General features: G+C 36.9%; 1 protein-coding gene across 1 annotated transcript; it reads left to right on the plus strand.

Moving 5' to 3' along the window:
- Nucleotides 1–389: 389 nt before the first annotated feature.
- Nucleotides 390–15428, plus strand: rell2 (RELT like 2). Its single transcript, XM_022683619.2, has 7 exons — nt 390–494; nt 2196–2304; nt 4360–5509; nt 7798–7857; nt 9395–9458; nt 9715–9888; nt 12128–15428. The coding sequence occupies exons 3-7, from the start codon at nt 5332–5334 to the stop codon at nt 12750–12752; spliced, it is 1101 nt and encodes a 366-aa protein (XP_022539340.2). The 5' UTR covers nt 390–494; nt 2196–2304; nt 4360–5331; the 3' UTR covers nt 12753–15428.
- Nucleotides 15429–17223: the final 1795 nt, after the last annotated feature.

Here is a 17223-nt window from a genome sequence, read left to right on the forward strand (position 1 = left end):
TAATAATAATAATAAACATCTACTTCTTCATAAAACAAAATGTTAATGGGTTATTAATCTTGTGTGCCTGTATGTTTTCTTTCTTTCTTTTTCTTTTCTTTCTATTGTGTACAATATATTACACAATGCAATAATATAAAAAAGAACATGTGCTACTGTTTTGCGAAGAATATGCTGCGCACTGTAGGAAATATAGGAAACTATATGCAGGGGTTACTTTAATATGAGTACTGCACACATTTGTTTATTTATTAATTTGTTTGTTTGTTTGTTTTCATTTTAGGATAATATTTATCACTTCCCGAAATCACACTTCACACTCCAGCTCAGTAGGGGGCGGTAATGCACCTGTATTTGGTTTTGCTACTCGCCTTTAGAATTGATCTCAGGTGAGCTGATTAGTGGGGAGAGTACCTGGCGTTAATTAATTACGAGTAATTAATTACAACAACAGCAGCGGCAGCAACAGCAAAAATAGCGACAAGAAGAAGCAAGTAAGCTAATATATTAATTTTAGTTCTGTTTTGAAGCAGTTTTACAGTGTTTGTGCTGTTTTCTCTGATTAGCTGCAGTGTTGTGAAGGTCCCGCTGGATTTTGTAGTTTTTAGACTGAGTCGCTGTTAGTGTAAAAAACGGAAAATAAAGTTTTTAATAATATAATAATAATTAAAGGTCTCAAATGCAACTATTGCATGAAACTGTGGTCCCACAGTATTTCTGCACCAAGATTTAGATCAGTAAAACCTTGAAACTTTAATTTAAACTGAATTGATTAATTTTAATCACAGTGATTCAGTACCTTGTTTCAAAGTCAAAGCTAGGGGTGTGCAATATCGTATCGTACACAATAATATCACCAACATTTTTGAATATGGTGAACAATATTATAACCTGAAATATGTTACCATAATCCATCACCATCACCCACCCCTAATAATCACATCAGGATTCTACTTTGTTTTTTAGCAAAAGAAAAAATTCACACTGTTCTCATTTCCCATTATATATCTACTAGAGACAGATTATATCTGCCCAGTATCATTTATTTTACTTTAATCCTGGATATATAGAGATATTTGGAGTGCATTAGTATTAGTAGTATTATGATATTCTGAATCACTTCTGTTACAAATCTGATCAAATTCTTGTATTTTTTAATATCTCAGTTATTAGGGGTGTGCCATCGTATTTTATGCAGTAATACAATTGAATTTTCATTTTGTTGCAGTAGTGTATTCTTGAAATTATTTTTTTAATTCAATGTTTTGTCATATAGCAAAGAGTATCGTTATCACAAAAATACCATGAAATATCATATTATTTTAGGGCCATATTGCCCACCCCTAATCCAAACAGTGTTAAAAAAAACACGTAAATTTCTTGAAACTGGTTCCATTATGTCACAAATTTATGAAACAATTGAAATCTTTTTGCATCTTTTGTGATGTGCCTAAGAAAGCCAAATGTTTCTAAACGAGAGAAATCTGATCTCTGATCCCAGAAATCAGTATTAACGTAACAAATGACATAATGGCCACAATTTTTAAAAGTGGACAAAAAAACTTGTAACGTTGATTTATTATTTATTGCTTATAATTTGTCAAACTATTTGCATTTGTGAAATGAAAGGACCTGAAAAAATATTTTACTGCACCCTTAAATACAGTAATCCCACCCAAACCAAATATCAGAGCAGGTCTCAGCTACAAACTCCTAATTAAATCAATTTAAGTGTTAACATATCTATAATTGTGCACAATTACAGTTTTAAAAGGGCCATTACAACAAAACTAGAATTATCAAATTATGTATGAAGTGCTAAAACATTTTATATAGTTCTGTGTTATGAGGACATAAATACATATTTCAGTATAAAACTGATCAGACATTTATAAACTCTGATTTCACTCAGTTGCTTCATATGAGCTCTTTCATGTTGGACTCACTTTAAGTGCGTATTCTCCTCTATAGAGATTCTCTGCGTAGCATCGCTAGATCTCATGTCTTCTGTCTGGTTCTGTGTGTATTTTTATGAGGAATGTATTTCTGTAGAGCAGCAAGTTGAGTCTACGATTTCCCACAGCGAGAAATTGTGTAAATTGTGTAAATGCGAGAAACAGCTGCAGGACTCAAAATTACAGCACAGTCGTGTAGTGTGAACCAGAAATAAAAATATTATATTTGTTTCTACACAGGTGTTTTCACTCCAGCCCCGCCCCCTCACCTCCAGAGCCATGGGCCCTACTGACCTGTACAAGAGGAGGAGCTTTGAGTGCAGCCAGTCCTTTAGATCCTGTGGTTCAGGTAAAACTGTTTCAGTTTATTTCTGTTAACAACAACAAAGTGTTCAAGTGACCCAGTAACAGCTTTAGTGATCTAAACCCATCGCATTATTAAATACAGCGCTAACAGACAGGTATGTTCACACTTTACTGTCCTAAATCAGGTTTAGTTACGTTTACACAGTTTCTAAAAATTTAAATTCTATGCCCTATAGGACTCTGTGGGCGTGGCCTAAGCTTTTGTTTTTAATGGCTGTATTTTTTCTCCTTACATTATTTTTACTTTTATACTTTAAGTAGTTTTTTAAATCAGTAATTTTTAAAAACACTTTTACTTAAAGAGTAAAAAGCTTGAGTTTATACTTTAACTTTTACAGAAGTATTTTATTAAACACCAGTATCTATACTCTATTCTACCTACAGAGAAATGTAAAAAGATACTTTACACACATTTATTTATCAGTAGAGATCCACAGTGTGTGTAAGAGCTGTTTCTGATGGAAACATCCAGAGTTTTTCAGTGGCTTCAGTTGGTGGATTTCTATAAAAGTGCTTCAGTGGTGTGATGATATTATTGGTTAAGGCCACAGTGTGGGAGGGTGTGCAAGTCCTGCATCATTAACCTCGTTATGCCCATATTTGGTCACGCCGGATCTATGATGAATTTTTCATCATGCTCTGTATGATATATATATATATTTAAAAAAATATATATATATATTTTAATTATACTACTAATATAATTATTTTAATTATACCACTAATATGCATATAATTGCATTTTACATTTCTTACATTCATTATTTTATTTACATTTAAATATCCACTATACAAATCAACGTCTGAAGAAAAACAAATGCGATTTAATCACAGAATTTTGTTGTGATTAATCAGATTAAATTTTTTAATTGACCCCAAAAGTTTTAACACTCTCTCAATCAGTGTGTTTACTTTATTTTTATGACTGTTTACATAGTAAATGTAATACTGAAGACTATATTAAAGCTCTACAGGAACACGTGCAGAATTATTTAAAAGAAAGTTAGTAATAAATGAAACCCAGAATCTGTTTTATACTTTAGATTAGCTGCTAGGGTTGGGTGATATGGCTCTAAAACAACATCCCTTTGATTTTGTGATATTATTATAAATTTGTGATTTATATTGAATAGGGTATGAATATAGCCTACTCTCCATATTTAGCTTTGAGGACAGTTTTGCACACTCATGAGGTAAATTCACCTAGAATAATTTCTGTTATGTTAGGGGTGTGGCTTAAGCTGGTTGGTTCTAATTTTCTTTTTTTCTATTTTTTATTTTTTAGTATTTTAGTTTCTTCGAAAACTTTCAGATTTTAAGAGTTTTTGTGCAATTCCACACTGTGTAAAATCCCTCAACCCTCCAATATTACTCCAACATAATCCAGATATATTGCTGTATTTTGATGTAACAGATGAGGTGTTAATATATCTCATTTTTATTTTCTAAATCAAATTCCTTCCATGTTTGGGCTGTTAGCTAGGAGAGACATTTAAAGCAGGACATAATCTGTTTTTCATTACATAAATAAAATGTCTCCAACTCCCAATTTTAATCACAATCAATCACCCTTTATGTTCATTGTGGAATACATTTCTAGATTTAGAAATTAAAAGTTTAAAGATTTTAGTGAGTTTTAGAGTTTATAGAAATCATGGATGAGAAGTAAGATGGCATATTGTCCTTTTAATTTCTCTGTTGTCATTAGATTCCAATTGTAATGCTCTGTAAACCTTAAAATAATAACCACAAAAAAAATAGAATTAAAGTGTAATTTAAATAAAAGCTTTTATTTAAAAAAATACTTTTTTAGTATTAATTTCTGTATCTGTATGTGTATTGAGCAGTGTGTAACGGAGCTGGTAGTGTGTTGGTGTTTCTGATGCAGTTCTGCTGGGTCTCGGTGGAGGGTGGGGTGTGTGTTAGTGTGTGTGTGTGTTAGTGTGTGTGTGTGTGTGTGTGTGTGTGTGTGTGATCATGTGGAGGGGAGATAAAGTCGGGGAACAGTCTGAGCTCAGAGACTCATTATCTCTCTCAGTCCAGAGCGTCCAGCCCCACAACATCTCAACATCTCCACCTACTGAGACCCCGACCCACAGAGCTCCACCACAACACCGGCCACAAACTGCGGGCACTGCACCCTGGCATCACCCTGGCATCACCCTGGCATCAGGCCATTTACTGCTCTTTACCCTCAGCTCAGTGTTACAGCGGTAAATCGGTACAGCAGTAATTTGTTACAGTGTTACAGTTGTAGATCGGGTGTTATAGAGGTAGAGCGGTACAGTGTTACAGTGTTACAGCGGTAGATCGAATGTTACAACGGTAAATCATTACAGCTAGTAGAGTGTTACTGTGTTACAGTGGTAGATTGGGTGTTACAGTGGTAGATCGGGTGTTACAGTGGTAGATTGGGTGGTACAGTGGTAAATCACTACAGCTAGTAGAGTGTTACTGTGTTACAGTGGTAGAATGGGTCTTACAGAGTTAAATTGTTACTGCTGTAAATTGTTACAGTGGTAGATCGGGTGTTACAGTGGTAGATCGGGTGTTACAGTGGTAGATCGGGTGGTACAGTGGTAGATCGGGTGTTACAGTGGTAGATCGGGTGGTACAGTGGTAGATCGGGTGGTACAGTGGTAAATTGTTACAGCTAGTAGAGTGTTACTGTGTTACAGTGGTAGATCGGGTGTTACAGTGGTAGATCGGGTGTTACAGTGGTAGATCGGGTGTTACAGTGGTAGATCGGGTGTTACAGTGGTAGATCGGGTGGTACAGTGGTAGATCGGGTGGTACAGTGGTAGATCGGGTGGTACAGTGGTAGATCGGGTGGTACAGTGGTAAATTGTTACAGCTAGTAGAGTGTTACTGTGTTACAGCAGTAAATTGAATGTTACATCAGTAGATCGGGTGTTAGTCGTAAATTGTTACTGCTGTAAAGTGTAACAGCGGTAGATCAGGTGTTACAGTGTTATAGTATCTGGGTGTGAGTGTGTGGAGTGAGGAGAAGATGACTGATCAGGAAGCAGCTCCAGCGTATATGATCTTCATCCTGGTTTTCTGCTTCTTCATCACCGGCCTGCTGGGATTTATCTTCTGCCATGTGCTGAAGGACCGGGGGTACCGCTGCAGAACCGGAGAACCGGAGGACGAGGAGAGTAAAAATACGTACGGAACAGAAAACTATGGTGAGTCACAATGAAGAATAATTATTATTAATATGATGTTCTATATCTGTGTATATTTGTGCTTATATAACCTATTTTACATAAAATAATCCTTATGTAGCTAATTTAGCTGTATTTATTTATTTACAATTTTTTAAGTAAATTTTACTGTCTCCTACAGGTAGTCAGTCAGTCAGTCAGTCAGGTCATGTTAATTTGTTTGGATAAAAGCAGATTACTCTATAGTAAAAAGCTCTTACTGTAGTTTATAGCTAATCATTTTTGGCATTTTTTAATTGATAACATTTTATATCTTCTAGTTTTTGTTTGACAACTCAACAACTCAGCACTGAAGCAGTTTCATGTGTTTATAGTGTAATTATGTGTTAACACTTTTACAATGAGTTGAAATAACAGTACTTATGGCAGTAAAACTTTGTTAAATGATTAAATAATGTCTCAAGTAATTATTAATGTACACTTGTGTACACATGATTAAACATTACTAAATGTTAATGCTTGAGAATGTTGTAAATATTATTAATGAATTGGGATAAGAGTTTAAAATGACAGTGGTACAGTGGTAGATCGGGTGGTACAGTGGTAGATCGGGTGTTACAGTGGTAGATCGGGTGTTACAGTGGTAGATCGGGTGTTACAGTGGTAGATCGGGTGGTACAGTGGTAGATCGGGTGGTACAGTGGTAGATCGGGTGGTACAGTGGTAGATCGGGTGGTACAGTGGTAGATCGGGTGGTACAGTGGTAGATCGGGTGTTACAGTGGTAGATCGGGTGTTACAGTGGTAGATCGGGTGTTACAGTGGTAGATCGGGTGTTACAGTGGTAGATCGGGTGTTACAGTGGTAGATCGGGTGTTACAGTGGTAGATCGGGTGTTACAGTGGTAGATCGGGTGGTACAGTGGTAGATCGGGTGGTACAGTGGTAGATCGGGTGGTACAGTGGTAGATCGGGTGGTACAGTGGTAGATCGGGTGTTACAGTGGTAGATCGGGTGTTACAGTGGTAGATCGGGTGTTACAGTGGTAGATCGGGTGTTACAGTGGTAGATCGGGTGGTACAGTGGTAGATCGGGTGTTACAGTGGTAGATCGGGTGTTACAGTGGTAGATCGGGTGGTACAGTGGTAGATCGGGTGTTACAGTGGTAGATCGGGTGTTACAGTGGTAGATCGGGTGGTACAGTGGTAGATCGGGTGTTACAGTGGTAGATCGGGTGTTACAGTGGTAGATCGGGTGTTACAGTGGTAGATCGGGTGGTACAGTGGTAGATCGGGTGGTACAGTGGTAGATCGGGTGTTACAGTGGTAGATCGGGTGGTACAGTGGTAGATCGGGTGGTACAGTGGTAGATCGGGTGGTACAGTGGTAGATCGGGTGGTACAGTGGTAGATCGGGTGTTACAGTGGTAGATCGGGTGTTACAGTGGTAGATCGGGTGGTACAGTGGTAGATCGGGTGTTACAGTGGTAGATCGGGTGTTACAGTGGTAGATCGGGTGTTACAGTGGTAGATCGGGTGGTACAGTGGTAGATCGGGTGTTACAGTGGTAGATCGGGTGTTACAGTGGTAGATCGGGTGTTACAGTGGTAGATCGGGTGGTACAGTGGTAGATCGGGTGTTACAGTGGTAGATCGGGTGGTACAGTGGTAGATCGGGTGTTACAGTGGTAGATCGGGTGGTACAGTGGTAGATCGGGTGGTACAGTGGTAGATCGGGTGGTACAGTGGTAGATCGGGTGTTACAGTGGTAGATCGGGTGTTACAGTGGTAGATCGGGTGTTACAGTGGTAGATCGGGTGGTACAGTGGTAGATCGGGTGTTACAGTGGTAGATCGGGTGTTACAGTGGTAGATCGGGTGTTACAGTGGTAGATCGGGTGGTACAGTGGTAGATCGGGTGGTACAGTGGTAGATCGGGTGTTACAGTGGTAGATCGGGTGGTACAGTGGTAGATCGGGTGGTACAGTGGTAGATCGGGTGGTACAGTGGTAGGATAAGAGTTTAAAATGATGAAATGATGAAAAATGTCTTTATTAGTGTTAGTAAATAATGTGGTGAGACATTCTGTGAAAAGAACTGATGATTACTCTATTCTTATTGTACAATGTTGTGCGGTTTTATGTAGCTGAAATTTACTTCTTGGAAGCAACAGTTCTTTTAAAACCATGTTTTTCTCATCAGCGTGACCCCAGTCTTTTTTTAAGTTAAATTATACTCTATATTTACTTTTGTCTGTCTTATTATTTTTTTAAATCTGTTTGATTCTTCCTTTTTTTCCTTTTTTTTTTTTACAGATGATGATGATAATGAAGACACTGTTGAGCGAATACTTAAGTGCATCATTGAAAATGAAGGTAAAGTTTATTGCCTTAGCTATTTAGCCTTTATTTAACCAGGTAAAATTCCATTGAGATCACAGACCTCTTTTACAGCGGAGATCTGGCCAAACAATATCCAAATAATAATAATAATAATTATAATACAAAATTTATTTTACATAAAACCTACAATCTACACAAAGATAGTGCACTATAGGACTCTGTGGGCGTGGCCTAAACTTTTGTTTCGAATGGCTTTATTTTTTCTCCTTACATTACTTTTATAATTTAAGTACTTTTTAAATCGATACTTTTTTAAACTCTTTTACTTTTTACAGAGTAAAAAACTTTGTTTTTGTTGATTCTTCAGCTAAAATACAGAAGTATTTTATTAAACTCTAGTATCTATACTTCTATCTACAGAGTAATAAATAAATAGAGATACTTTTCACTCCTTTATCCAGCGTTTATCAGATTCACGTACAACAGATCTCCATAATCAAGAAAAGCCAGAACAGCCGACTCCTCCAGCTTCCCTTTAACAGAGAAATTCAGCATTGTTTGAAGTGTATCAGTGTAATAGTCATTTGTTGCTCTATGAATAGAATATAAGATAATTTTTCTTTCAAAGAATTTCCAGCTCTGATTCACTCTGGCCCCCCCCCCAAAAATACGCTCAGAGTTCAGAGTGAACACCGGGATCCTTATCAGCCCGTCTCACTTTATCAGCACGTTCAGAGAGATGAGTAACACAGAGGAATGATATTATTACATCATCATACGGATTATAAACACGAGGTGTGAAGCTATTCTTTTGTCTTTTTTGGCAGAATTAAGCTGAAATTAACCAATGATCACCGCAATAGGATAAATGCTGAGAAAAAGGTAGATCAACTGATAAAGAATAGATCTGATTTATTTATTGGAGAGCCTGGACAATTTCTGTGTTCCTGTTTTTTTTATATCAGAAAATGACTGTAAAACAATAAAAAAGTTGTGAGGTCCTCAGAGAATAAAGATTAATGGAGTTAAAAACCTAAATTAAAAATATAACTAACTACTTTTTAGGATAATCCTTTAATTTAGGGAAGAATAATGATGCTTTCACCAAATAAAACCCTAAAAAACTAAGAAATATTACAAAGTAATGTACAGATGCTAGCAATAGTGCTAACATGCTGCATTTATGTTTAATAGGTTTATTACTAGAGTTTAAATTATGTTTAATAGGTTTATAACTAGAGCTTTAAAATTATGTCTGTGGTGCTAAAACATCTGATATTGTTCTTTGTTTAGAAAAAGTCTGCTTTAGGGCCTTTCCTAAAAAAATAAAAAAATAAAAACTGTTGACTTTGAGAATAAAGTAGTAATATTTTGAGAAAAACACGTACAATATGGCATTTTGAGAATAAAAGCATAATATTTTGTGATTAATTTGGTAATATTTTGAGGCTAAAATAAATATATTTAGAGAAGTAGTAGAGGCAGTATTTTATGGACAGTAATTATATTATATTATATTATATTATATTATTAAATACATTTTTTTTTCTCCTTTTTTTTTTGATTCCAGCAAATATGGAAGCTTTCAGTGAAATGTTGGGGAACCAGACTCCTCCCGCTCATCATAATCTACGGTATTAACTATAGTCTATAACTATAAAAGTATACGACTGTATAATGTGTTTATGCTGTTGATTTTACTGACATCAGTATGCAGTGATGAACAGATTTCTGATCTGCCTGTTTTTCTATTTTCTACAATAATATTTAGTTGTTTTAAATATAAATTCTCTTTTATGAGATGTCCACCTTCCCTTTGCCATGTCTTGAGGTCAGTTAGGAGAATGAAGAGAGCAAGACTAAATTATTATATATTATTTATATATTCAGATTTCTGCGTAAGGAGAGTGTGTGGAGTATTCCCTCTCATCATCACACCATCCACATGGGCGATCTGAACTTCTGCCACCACTGTGGGCGCGGCCACGCCAAGAAAACCCAGTGCAGAACCAACATGATCAGAACCAGGAGAGCCGGAGAGCAGACCGTGCTCTCTGTGGGCAGGTGGGTTTATAATCCTCTGATATACAGTACTGTGCAAAAGTTTTAGGCACCTGTGTGAATTTCAGTAAAGAAAAAGCTTCATATCTGTGCAGTAAGTGTTTATTATCTCAGTAAAACACATTACAGCATTACAATAAATACAAACAGCAATTTTACAAAAAGCTAAAAGTTTTCCTTAAAACAACAAAACATCTCCTAATCTCTCCTCCTCTTAATCTGAGTTTAATAGAGTTATTTATTTCTAGTTCTCGTCATATTAATCAACACCTGGTTTGGTGGGTAATTACTGGTAAATGTGGTAAATCAGGTGAGCTGCTGACGGAACTGAACATAATAATAAACACATGCTGACTGAGGAGCATCCAGGAGAAATCTGAATCTCTACACTTTATTCTTCAGCTCGGCTCACAGGATATAAAAACATACTATATATAGATAAAAATGAGAATTCCTTCTTACGTTTTATGTATTTATGTTTATTTGCATCGGTTTAAATCATATGTGGTGCTTTTTTCAGGTAAAAGCTCTCATATTGCTGAGATAAATGAATTAGTGCAATTTGCTTTGGTGCCTAAAACTTTTGCACAGTTCTGTAAATGTAGGGTTAAGGTTTTCGAGGCAGAGATTAAGCCTAGTCTAAGGCCCAATCCCATTTTACCCCTTCGCCCTACTATTTACCCCTACCCCTTCTTTTTGAGTGTAACCCTTCCTTTTAGAACAGAGTTAGAAGGTAAAGGGATGAAATTCTCCCCCTAAGAACTGAGAAACGCTGATTTCAGCTCAGGGCTTAATGTCTGTTTGATCTTTGCAGTCTCTGCATCCTTTAAATGATTCAGCTCTTAAATTGGGACACACATAAGCTACGTTCACATTATAAGCCACTTTGCTCAAATCAGATTTTTTTTTTGCTTAGATTAGATTTGTGTATCTTGACGGTTCACATTCAGTGTAAATGTAAGTGATCTGTATCTGTGTGTAATGTGAACACAGAATCTGTTCCTGAATCGTCTCACATGCTGCACATTGATACCTGTATAAACGCCTCCTTCTTCACCAACAACAAAAACCCTCATATTAGAGAGAGGAGAGACTCGTAGCTTTATAAAGGGAAATGGATGAGTTAGCAGCTCATATGTGGAGCATCTTTTGCTGGAGTGGAGAGTAAACAGCTGCTCTGAAGTTCATGCTCAGCTCCAGGAGGAGAAAAAAGGACAGGTGGTTTGCTTTTGCTGTTTTTTTTGCAGCTATAGCTGCACAACTGCACCAAGAGATACAGTGTGGGTACGAGAGAGAAGCACGTAGTTGCATGTCCGTGGATTGGATTCGTATCTGATTTAGGACCACATATGAAAGTGACTCAAATCTGATTTGGCACATTCACACAGCCATTCAAAAAATCTGATTTAAGTCACTTAGATAGTCTACAACTAGGCTTAATCTGTAAAATCATGTTGTAAGCATTGTAATTACATTACATTACATTTAGCAGATGCTTTTGTCCAAAGCGACTTACAATAATGAAGTGCAAATAATAGAAGAGGTTAAGTACAAAAATAATAGAAGTTAAAAATAAAGCATCTATAGATAGGGCCTTAAGGAGGTCAGAGGGAAATAATGGGATAGAGGAGTAGAGAAGAGGAAGAAGGAGATGAGGTTAGAATTAGTTAGTTTGTTAGAGGTGTTAGGAGAGTAAGTGCTCTTTGAAGAGCTCTGTCTTCAGGAGTTTCTTAAAGATAGTGAGAGATTCTCCTGATCTGGTAGTAGAAGGTAGTTAGTTAGAGGTGTTAGGAGAGTAAGTGCTCTTTGAAGAGCTCTGTCTTCAGGAGTTTATTAAAGATAGCGAGAGATTCTCCTGATCTGGTAGCGGAAGGTAGTTTGTTCCACCATTGGGGAACTCTGTATGAGAACAGTCTGGATTGCTTTGTGTGAATGTTTGTTTGGTAAAGCGAGGCGACGTTCATTGGAGGAGCGCAGCGGCCGGGAGGTAGCGTAAGCCTTCAGGAGCGAGTGCAGGTAGGAAGGAGCTGTTCTGTATCACCTTGTAGGCGATTGTAAGAGCTTTGAATTTGATGCGAGCAGCAACCGGTAGCCAGTGGAGCTCAATGAGCAGCGGGGTGACATGTGCCCGTTTTGGCTGGTTGAAGACCAGACGTGCTGCTGCATTACTGTACATAATTACAATATCTTTTTCCTTTAAAAATCATATAAATGTCCTGTAATATTTGCTGTAATCTTGCAGGTTTCGGGTCACTCACATGGAGAAGAAGAGTCCTCCAGACTCCGCTAATGTGACCATCTCAGAATCTCGTGATCATCCAGATCTCCTGGTACCTCTGGATGGTAAATCTGGACTCAGGGACGCCCCGATACCGAATAAAGAGAGTTATAATATCCGCAACATGTTTAAAAACACTGAGGCAGCGAATCCCTCCGGACCACAACCGTCCAAACCCAAGAGAAGAGACAGTCTTCCGGTCGTCCGGCGGGGAAGCGGTGCAGTCGGGCGGCGAGACGACGACAGGCGGGACAGCGTCACAGTCGGTCGGGACGGCATTGACGTGGGAGGGGAAGGCGAGACAGTCGGGCGGGGCGGCAAAGCCATGGTGAGAGAGGACAAGACAGCTGGTGAGGGCAGCAATGCTGTAGGAAGGGTCAGTGATGCAGTCGGGCAGAACGGCGATACCATTGGTCGACATGGCGATGCCGTGGAACGGGATGGTGACACAGTTGGGCGAGACGATGATGCAGTTGGGCAGGACAGTGATGTCGTGACTATAAAGGACAGTCAGACTAAAACTGGGACGGATCCTGCTCCAGACAACAGTTTAAATTCAGATCAGAGTCCTGAAAATAATCCACAGTAATTTCATACATTCCACAAACAACTCATTTCTGCTGTATTTTTTAAAATATACATTTAATAGGTTTAATTCATGTTACTATGTACATATTTAACAGTACTACTTTAAAATAAGGCTCCTTTATTAAGGGTTTATTAATGGTTATTAATTAGTTTATGAACCAGGAAAGGCAACAGCGGTCTGTCGTTTATCAAACAGTGATTCCACATTCATTTATACTGATAAACCAGCATTAACATTTCTGTTAACTTTATTCAGTTTATAATAATTACATATTAAATGACTAAACTTGCGTTCTATATTATTTTATTTAGATATTATGGCCTCACATTAATGTCAAAAGTCGGGGGGTAAAAATACCAGATGAAAAAAAATTAACCAGTGTCTTTTAACATTTTGCATGTGTAAATTAACTTCTCATTAACACACATGTGAAGCTCACGAGTAAAAATAGGGGAATGGTGAGCGCGCTGAACAGAATATCGCTCTCGAGCTTCATTTTTCTCCTCTCGGATTCACAGTTCTCCTCTCGCGCTGTTTGAATTACCTTTGGCTTAGTGTTTTGCGCTCGAGTTTTGAAAGGGGTGGTTTTGACAGTTTGGGGGCGGAGTCAGGGTCGCCTCCCTCAGCAAATACTGATATATCCAGAGTTTGTGATGGACCACCTACCTCCAAGAGCCGGAGGAGTGCGGAGAAATAAGGACGGCAGAGTTAGCTATTTGGCTATGCTAACATCAAACAAATCGCCCTCCGCTGTTAGCTCGGGTTTAGTGCCCGGAAGGAACGGCTCTCTCATTCAGCGCCGGCCGCTCCAGTCGGTAAACGAGAGAGCCGGTAATTCTCATAACGCGCGATCAGAACTGTGAATTTGAGAGGAAAATAAAACACCCGGGAACCTGGGAGGAGGAAAATGAAGCTCGAGAGTGATGTTTTGTTCAGTCCTTTTTTTTTTTTTGCTTGTGAGCTTCACATGTGCGCCCACAAGAAGTTAATTTACACTCGCAAAATGTTAAAACAAGCTGGTTAATTTTTTTCACCTGGTATTTTTGACATTGATGTGACACCATAATATATGTTAAAAAGTTATTTTCACTGTTATTCTTTCTGTTTATGTTGTATGTGCTTATTAATATTTAAGTATTTAAGCACCTAATTAATAAATATTACTAAACTTCTTATAGAGGAGCCTTATTGGTAAGTGCCTAACCAATAAGCCTTAAGTGGTACCTATTTAATATATTTTAGCAGAACAATATATTTTTTCTGTTAAATATTTAATGATTGTTTAAAATCTCTACAGGTAGTTATGTTTAATCAGGAAGAACAGCAGGTTCTTAGGATGTATTTTCACACCGTGTTTGTTACATGTGTGTGTACAGGTGTTTATTATATATATTGATGTGTTTTCTGTAGCTTCAGTAGTGCAGGTGTGATGATGGGTGGACGTGTCCTGTTTATTTTATTATTATTTATGGGTTACTGTTCTTTGGCACCTCTGCCCGTCCTGTCTGTCATAGAAACACCTGGATTTTGGCTAATTGGATTACCTGACTGAATCCTGATTGGCTGATATAAATTAGAAAGAAGTGTTTTTATACTGGATTAGCGGAGCTATAGAGTGAGATGATGTGTGTGTGTATAGTGTGTTAATGGTTGCTCTGATACCTCATTACCTGGGATAGTTAGAGTTATAAAGGTGTCTTCTTGTGTGTTTATTTCTTTTATTTTAGAGTGTTATAGATGTTTAATTGGAATATCTTTTTTCTTGTTTTCAGTCAGTGCTTTGTGTTTCGGGAGCAATATATCATTTAACTGGATTAAATTAACTGCATTTTTTATCCAGTTAGTAAAATGCTGGTGCTGCTTTGCCTGTTGTTGAATTTTATATGTGTATATATTTTAATCCAGGTACTGCATGATTGTAAAGCTGCTTTGCGACAGTGTCTGTGGGTTATGGGCCAGGGTTTATATGAAATATAGTAATTTTTTAATAACTGGATTGTTGTACATACCTCTCTGCTTTTAAAGTTTAAGGATGCTCTATTAAAATAAAAATAAAATATTTCTATACACTTTTATATTGAGTTATGAATTATGAATACTTAAGAAATAAAGGAGTGTTGGGTGGTGTAATCAGGTCTAACAAAAACAAGCACAAATTCATTTGGGTAGTACCTCTAAATTAGAGAAATAAGAAATAATTTTGCAGTTTTTAGAAAAAATATAGATTTTCCATCCTCTCAATGTGTATTTAATGTGTAATTTAAGTTTTAAAAATAACACGACTTCCTTCAGACTTTAATGCATCAATAATCATTTCTGCTGTATTTTAATATATATTTAATATTTTAATTGTATATTTTATAATATATTTAATATGTTAGTATTTATATATTTTTAATAAATGTTAACTGGGCAATGTTTATGTATTTTTAATATGCAACGTTTTTGTGGAAAAAAAAAACATTTAATTAAAAAGACACTTTTACACTTTAATATGTAAAAAGACAGGAACACCGAGACCACTCAGACCATCCTGCTTCAGACAACTGTTTAAATTCAGATCAGAGTCCTGAAAATAATCCACAGTAATTCCAAATGTTCCACAAAAACTAATTTCTGCTGTATTTTCTAATTGTATATTTTATGATAAATTTAATAAATTTTAATAAATGTTAACTGGGCAATTTATTGTTATTTTTGGAAATAAAATAAAATGAAAACATTTAATTAAAAACACTTTTACGCTTTTTAATATGCAAAAATACATTAACACCTGTTTTCATTAAATAGAGAAAATATACAGTACAGGCCAAAAGTTTGGACACAGCTTCTCTTTTTCAGTGCGTTTTCTTTATTTTCATGATTATTTACATTGTAGATTCTCACTGAAGCATCAAAACTATGAATGAACACATGTGGAGTTTTATGTACTTAATAAAAAAGGTGAAATAACTAAAAAAAAATCTTCTAAATAGCCCCTTTGCTCTGATTACTGCTTTGCACACTCTTGGCATCATTCTCTCAATGAGCTTCTTCAAGAGGTGGCCACCTGAAATGAAAAGTTTTCCAACAGTCTTGAAGGAAGGAAGGAGTTCCCAGAGGTGTTTATCAGCACTTGTTGCTCCTTTGTCTTCTTCACTCTGTGCTCCAGCTCACCCCAAACCATCTGGATTGGGTTCAGGTCCGGTGACTGTGGAGGTTCAGCTCATTTTTTATTAAGTACATAAAACTCCACATGTGTTCATTCATAGTTTTGATGCTTCAGTGAGAATCTACAATGTAAATAATCATGAAAATAAAGAAAACGCACTGAAAAAGAGAAGCTGTGTCCAAACTTTTGGCCTGTACTGTAGTAAAAGACACAAAGACAATCCACACAGTGTTTGTTTTGTAATTATGACGATGCAGAAAATGTTTTTATTCCGTGATGTATTGTAATGAACTTTGTGTTCTGATGTTCCATCACCACCATCATCATCATCATCATCACCGCCGCCGCAGTCGTAGTATTGCCCCCGGCTGCAGTTCCACGCTGGACGAGAGAAAAGTGATGATGAAGGGCATCCCCGCTGCTGAGTCACGCTCAGAAACCCCACTCAGAGCAGCGCTTCGAGACGGTAGTTACGGGGTTTTCCCTCTCTCAGGAAAAATATCTCATACCCCACAACAGATAAGGAGCTGACAGTCGATCCATTACTAGGATGTGGTTTAGTGAAAAAACTCAGCGAGACAAAGAGAAGTACAGAGTCCTCACAATAACCCGTACCAGCGTTCGCAGAATATTCCCACACACATATATATAATATATATAATACACTAATCAACAACAATAACCTGCTTTTACTGCAATAAACAATAAACAGCGACCCGACCCGCCCAATACACTGTGATTATGAGCCTGAGCCTGGTTTAAACCCCACATTATCTTATTTTATGAAAGTAAAGCGTTAAAACTGAGCTTTTTAGAAACATTTTCAGGCTATTTTAATGAGCAAAATCTGTTTAGAATGATACAAAATTGACATTGCAAACATAGAAGCATAGACCTTTTATTTAATAAAAAATATGATTAATAAGAACAGATCTCCCAAAGATTAAAACACCAACAATGTGAACAGTAATCCATAGTCCTAAACATCTGTAAATTAGGCTACAAGAATGATGTCTGAATGACTTCCTCTAATCTAATTTAATATAACATGATTGTGCACTTGTGTACCTTTTATTTAAAACACAGTTTGATTTGTTAATTTGCTGTATTGTGATCATCATGCCGTAGCTTTATATAAAATACAAATAGCTTCAAAAAAACAGGCGCCTATGGCAACTATTTTCTTGAGGTCGGGTTCAGACAGAGAATCTAAACTCTACTGAACTTGAGGAGACTTTCAAAGGTCTTGAAAAATTTCCTTTTTGGATTAACTGTCCTTCATTTCTTCCTAAAGTATTTATTATTCATAATCTGGATTCG

Source organism: Astyanax mexicanus, chromosome 10 (assembly GCF_023375975.1).
Source record: "Astyanax mexicanus isolate ESR-SI-001 chromosome 10, AstMex3_surface, whole genome shotgun sequence".
Lineage (NCBI taxonomy): Eukaryota > Metazoa > Chordata > Actinopteri > Characiformes > Acestrorhamphidae > Astyanax > Astyanax mexicanus.

Coding starts and splice junctions, on each gene's coding strand:
- rell2 (XM_022683619.2), top strand. CDS start 5,332: ATGACTGATCAGGAAGCAGCTCCAGCGTATATGATCTTCATCCTGGTT. Junction 5,510..7,797: donor GTACGGAACAGAAAACTATG/GTGAGTCACAAT, acceptor TTTTTTTTACAG/ATGATGATGATAATGAAGAC. Junction 9,889..12,127: donor ACCGTGCTCTCTGTGGGCAG/GTGGGTTTATAA, acceptor GTAATCTTGCAG/GTTTCGGGTCACTCACATGG.